Source organism: Tupaia chinensis, unplaced genomic scaffold (assembly GCF_000334495.1).
Source record: "Tupaia chinensis unplaced genomic scaffold, TupChi_1.0 Scaffold000600_1, whole genome shotgun sequence".
In the NCBI taxonomy this organism is placed as follows: Eukaryota; Metazoa; Chordata; class Mammalia; order Scandentia; family Tupaiidae; genus Tupaia; species Tupaia belangeri.
Window position 1 is genome coordinate 2,062,576 of NW_006160117.1, and position 6,217 is coordinate 2,068,792.

The 6,217-nt window shown below is 42.7% G+C and overlaps 1 protein-coding gene and 1 pseudogene across 1 annotated transcript in view; both read left to right on the forward strand.

The window, feature by feature from the left end:
• LOC102498691 (melanoma-associated antigen B4-like) overlaps positions 1-647 on the forward strand; it is a 3,089-nt gene extending 2,442 nt beyond the window's left edge. The window contains exon 4 of the mRNA XM_027775714.1: positions 1-647. This exon is cut by the window's left edge and continues 2 nt beyond it. Coding sequence (XP_027631515.1) covers positions 1-647 — 647 coding nt within the window.
• Positions 648-3,549: 2,902 nt separating this feature from the next.
• On the forward strand, positions 3,550-5,675 carry LOC114009670 (melanoma-associated antigen B5-like; annotated as a pseudogene).
• The last annotated feature ends 542 nt before the right edge of the window (positions 5,676-6,217 follow it).

A 6,217-nucleotide genomic window follows, 5' to 3' on the forward strand; every position in this document is an offset into this window, starting at 1 on the left:
TTACAGAGGCAATCATGTTAAAGGTTTTAAGCAGGAAGTATAAGCAGCACTTCCCTGAGATTTTGAGGAGAGCCTCAGAGCGCATGGAGCTGATCTTTGGCCTAGAGTTGAAGGAAGTTGACCCTGTCAGTCACTCCTATGCTCTTGTGAGCAAGCTAGGCCTCTCCAACGAGGGAAGCGTGAGTGGTGACAAGGGGCTACCCAAGACCGGTCTCCTGATGACGCTCCTGGGTGTGATTTTCATGAGGGGTAATCGTGCCACTGAGGAGGAGATGTGGGAATTCCTGAATATGTTGGGCTTATATGCTGGGAGGAGCCACTTAATATTTGGGGAACCCCACAAGTTCATCACCGAAGATTTAGTGCGGGAAAAGTACCTGGTGTACCAGCAGGTGCCCAACAGTGACCCTCCATGCCATGTGTTCCTGTGGGGTCCCCGGGCCTATGCTGAAACCAGTAAGATGAAAGTCCTGGAGGTTTTGGCTAAGATCAGTGACACAGTCCCTAGTTCCTTCCCTTATCTGTATGAAGAGGCTCTGAGAGAGGAGGCAGTGAGGGCAGGAGGGAGATTTGCAGGCAGGATTGGCACTGTGGTCCAGGTCAGGCCAGGTCCTAGGGCCATGTCCCACTGCTCTACCCACATCTAGTGAAGTTCAAGGTAGATTTTAACTTAGTGTTTGGAGAGAGCAGAGTGTTAAGGGTTGGTGGAATCTAAATTAAATATCTATCTTCATTCTTTTGCTATTATACATGAGTGATTTATAATGAGTTAAGTAATAACTGTTATTTTTCTAATATTTCTAATTTTTACTTATATTTGAACATTTATTTTGTTTTAGTCTGAATTTCTTAATGTCCTGAATTATATATTTATTACTGCTTGTCAAATTTAAGACTATCAGATTTTTTATTGTTAAATTGAAATGCTTTCTGTATTTGTTTTTAGTATAGAATATGGTAACATGATATTGGAGTAGAGATTTTTGGAAATGTGATAGAACTCCACAGGAAAAATGTTAGGATTTTGAAACTGTGAAACAAAATTAAAGTGTTTAATTCCTGTTTTGTACTGTTCTCTTTGCTTTTCGCTTGCAAAATAAAATATTACCTTGGATTTGCTGACCTTATTCAAACTGCTTGCAAATTTAAAAATCATAATAAATTAGATGTGTTCACCTTAACTGATTTGTTGTCATTATTTCCCAAGAATTAATTAAGCATCTGCTTTTTGACGGTTGCCTGATGGTACTGGGAGTGGTAAGGAAAAGAAATCTGTTCACTACCCATGCATTTTTATTGTCTAGCAACAGCTATCATATAAGGAAGATGGTGAGACACCATGTAAGATATAAAGGACAAGTGAAAAGGAGTGAGGTTGAGGAGATCTCAAATGAAAGCTGTCAAATATCCATTGTCTGATCATGTCAGTTTTGAGTATTAGGAAGCTGCAAGTCTTTGAGTGGGAATTAGTTTTAAGTGAGGCCACATGGTGGGCTGGATGAGGCTGTGGAATTTGTCAGCAGGGGCCAGACTCTCAGATGGTACATCTCAGATTTGAGAGCTAAGCATGGAATGGGAATGGGAAACAAGTCTTAACAGTTACCTTGTAATTGTGAGTACACTACTTGGTGTAAGAATGGAAGGGGTTCTGTGTGTCTGCCCCAGTACAGGTCAATATAATGCACAAACTAGACTTGGGGAATTGGGGGTGGGCATATGATTTCCAGAGAGTTTCTGAGAAACATAGGTGATAACACCTTGAAATGTGTTGCCAAGAAGTCACTGACTGTTACTGTTGTGGGCTGGGAGAGTAGTCTATTTCATTAAAAGAGCATTTTTAATTAGGTGACTTTGAGTGTGAAACTCTGAACAAAAGGTTTGATTCAAGGTGTGATTAAACAAGTGAACATAGGCATGGTTTGGATGGAAACATGCCTGCGAAGGAGGTTTTTTGTCTTTGACACAAAACAGGGATTGAAGTTACCTCCAGCTAAAGAAGACACCAGACAGTGGAACTAGGTAACACATGTTCCAATGGGGAAACACTACTTAGTTTTACTTGCTTAGAAAAGGGGCACATGCACATTCATGCATGCCCATGATGGGCCAGAGGAGTGGGGAAAAGGAATGGCAGCATGATGAGACCTTGTTGAAGGCCTGTGCTTCTCTTGCCTACTCTCTCTCTCAAATACACGCATGTACTCTCTATCACTAATACAATAAATTTTTTTAAAATAGCTTGCCATATTCTCAAGTTCACAAGGCTGCTAAGTGTCAGAGCTAGACTAGACTCTGAATCTGAATTCTGCTAGAGTTGAACACTGTTCCACTAGCAGCCTGGTAGACTTTGTGTCACTTACTCATTTTCTTCTCACTATTTCAAAATGTGTTTCAGGTGATAAAAGCAAGACTTGATACCCAAAATACTATTTTGGGATGCACAGCCCAAGGAATAATCAACACAATTACCGAAATAAATGTGAGTTGTGAATAAAGACAGACGGACATATTTGTTGACAATATTATCTATACAGGCAATGTCAGTAAACTCCAAAATATCAGGGGCTCACAGAATTTGACTTGTCCCCTTCTCTGTAGAAAGTGGACATATTAGAACAGAAGTTACATAAGAGGCTCAGTCTGGCAGATGAAGGGACAGTATAGATGAGCATGTTTTTCTCTAATAGCTTAATACCTGCCTGGGGCTCTTTGCTTGTATTTCAGCTTCCCCATCATATTATCACTACTGGGACCCATATTCTCTGCAAAATTTGTAGAGGTCAAACTAACCAAGAGTTTGGAGTAGTGTGGCATTACTGTGGAAGCCTCTCATAGAAAGTATGGGTACTAAGATGAAGACTCTGATGAATGAGAACTGAAGAAACAAACACTCCATAATAAATGTAGTCACAAGCCAGCCTGTGTCTGCTCTGATATCTAATAGAAGGCTGAAGTAGGGCTGTTATTGTTCAGGGTTGGCAAGGGCATTGGTTTACATGGATGACCTGAAGCTGAAAAAGGAGGGAACTTGGGTCTGTGTGGAGTCAAGGTGAGGACACTGAGTGAAGACGGGACATACCCCTACCCCAAACAGAGAGAATCCCAAGGAGCCTGGCTCTTAATGTCATCAAGGGCACCCTGACTTTGGCTTCTGGACATCAGGGAGTCAGAACATTGATCTGAGGGTCTGAGACTAGGACAGTAGAAGGTGGTGTCCCATTTTCTGCCAAGAATCGATGCTGAACCATGTATGGCAATGGAGGAGACCAGAGACCCCAGAAGTATGATAAGGCACAGAGCCTGCCTCTACCATCAACTCTGGGAGGCTTTAGGCAGGGCTGTTAGAGTGACTTCCACAAAAACTGCCTCAGGGATGTGACAACCTTGGTCTGAGGGAAGGATACATAAGTAAAAAAAGGAAAGAGTCCCAGGCTTGCCAGGAGTGAAGGTAAGGGTCTTAGGACCCCCTCCACCTTCAGAACTGAGAGGGTCAGACAGGGCCCGTTGACATCATGTGACATACATCACTTCCTCCTATGATGTCACAAAGGGCTGAGAGACTTGGTCTAAAGGTTGTAACCGAAGGCCAGTAGTGGGAGGATTTTCAGGTTTTTCCAGATGTCCTGGTAAGTACCCTGAGGGCTAAGTGAAACCACACATCCCATAACAGTGGGCTCCCCACAGAATCCATTTCTTATTGTCAGCTTTGGGAGACCAAGGATAGGTACTGTAAGATGAGAAGATCCTCAGATCCCCATGGAGGGGTAGTCTCAGGGTGATTTTGTCCTTTGTTTGAAGAGACCGGTCTCAGTGCAAGGAGGGAGGAGTTGCAGGCCATTCCAGAGGTCAAATCAAGTACTCAGAGGACCACCCACTACTTAACAGAAGGAATAACAAAGAATATGGCCCTGCCCAGGTTTTAAGCCTTAAAAACCAAGGGAAAGGCTATTAAACTGAAGCTCCTCTGATTATTTGTCAGGTCTATGGGAGGGAGATCCTTAGTCTAAAGGTACATCCCACTCAAACGAAGGTGTGGATGTACCAGGCCTTATGTGCTAACTCCAGGACTCTAAATAAGGATTGAGGACCCCAAAAGACCAGACAAGAGAATTCCCCACTGAGCAATCAGCACTGGGAACACCCAGACAGAAGTGATAAGTCAAAGACCACCCTATTTACCTCTTTCTTTTGGGTCTCCGGGAGGATTGTGATACCAACTTAAGAGCAGTAGAGGGAATGGTTCCCATAACCTACCACTAGTTGATATGATAGTCTTGAATGTGAAACAAGAGAACTTTTAAGTCAGAACACTGCTAGCCCCTTCTGTCACCCCAGTATACCTGAGGCTGGGCTGGCAGGCTGCAGCCTAAGGTTCATTCTAGCTTCCTACACAGGTTTCCCAAGTGGCAGGCTCATCAGGAGAACAGGAACTCAGCGGGTTCCTAGAGCAGTTGTCTCAAGGAAAACTGCGATTACAGCCTTCCTTTAAACCATAGTGGAAGTTTTGTGCTAAAAATGTACACACCCTATCAATGTCCCTCCTGCAGTGGGCTTTTATTACCTGTTCTCCTACTTGCAGTGCTGCTTGCTGTCCCTGAATACAGCCATCATGCCTCGAGGTCAGAAGAGTAAGCTCCGTAGCCGGGAGAAACGCCGCCATGCTCGAGATGATTCCCAGAGTCACAAGGAAACTCAGGCCAGTGTAATAGTGGAACAAGATCTCCCTTCATTTTCCTCTCCAGTTTGTGGGGATATTCCCCTGAGCTCATCTGCTGTAGGCTTAGATAGCACTTCCCAGGGACCTTGGAGAGTGCAACCCATGGATGATACTTCTGCAGACATTTCTGATAAAAGATCTGATGAAGGTGATAACAACCAAGATGAGGAAAATCTATGTTCCTTAGATATCTCATCCTCTCCTGAGAGCTTATACTATGATTCGATAGATAGGAAAGTGGATTTGTTGGAGCAGTTCATGCTCTACAAGTATAAAATGAAACAGCCCATTCTGAAGGCAGATATACTGAAGATAGTTAGTGAAAGGTACCAAGACCAGTTTGATCAAATCCTTAGGAAAGCTTCTGAACGCATTGAGGTTATCTTTGCAGTCAGTGTGAAGGAAATCGACTCAGCTAATCACTCGTATAACCTTGTCAGCAAACTGAAACTCCCCAACAATGGGAGGGTGCGTGCTGGCAGGGGGTTGCCCAAGACTGGTCTTCTAATGACTATCCTTGGTGTGATCTTCATTAAGGGCAACCGTGCCAGTGAGGAAGATATCTGGAAATTCTTGAATATGATGAGAGTGCATGCCGGAAGGAAGCACTTTATCTATGGAGAGCCCAGGAAGCTCATCACCCAAGATTTGGTGAGGCTAAAGTACCTGGTGTACCGACAGGTTCCCTACAGTTATCCTCCACTCTATGAATTCCTGTGGGGTCCAAAAGCCCATGCGGAAACTAGTAAGATGGAAGTTCTGGAATTTTTGGCTAAGGTCAGTGGTACTGTTCCCAGTGCCTTCTCAACACGATATGAAGAGGCTTTGCAAGATGAGGAAGAGAGAGCCCAAGCCAGAATTGCTGCTGAGCCTAGAATTACCACCATGGCCAACTCTAATTCATATCTCTGTTCAAATGCTCTTTCCACCTCTGTGGAATTCTGAGGCTCTTTGGTACCAGACAAGAAAATGTGATACCACATAAGGAATTTCCTAGAAATATGAAAAAAACATCCCACTGAAAAATAGTTGGGATAACAAAATAAACAAATAAATAAAAGCAATTCATCTTTGTTTTCCTTGTTGTTTTTAGTCTTTTGTAAAATTAAATGATTTACACCCTATATACTTAGTTGATTAAAACATGTAGGGGAAATTAAATCTTAAAAAATGAAACCTTTTGCTCACTCCTACTCCACAAGCATTAATTGTGTATCTGCTCTTTGAAAGAGTCTTTGCTAGCACTGGGGATGCGCCAAGGAAGACTCAACTTCTGCCCATAGAATTTTAGAAGCTAGGAGTTGCAGAAATACAGATACTCCTCTATTTAAAATGAATATACAGTTCCATAAACCTTCAAAGTCGAAAATATTCTTAGTCCAAATACATTTAATATTACTGACATACTGAATATCATAATTTAGTCTAGCCTACTTTAACATGTTCAGAAGAACACTCCCATTAACCTACAATTGAGCAAAATCATCTAACACAAGGCCT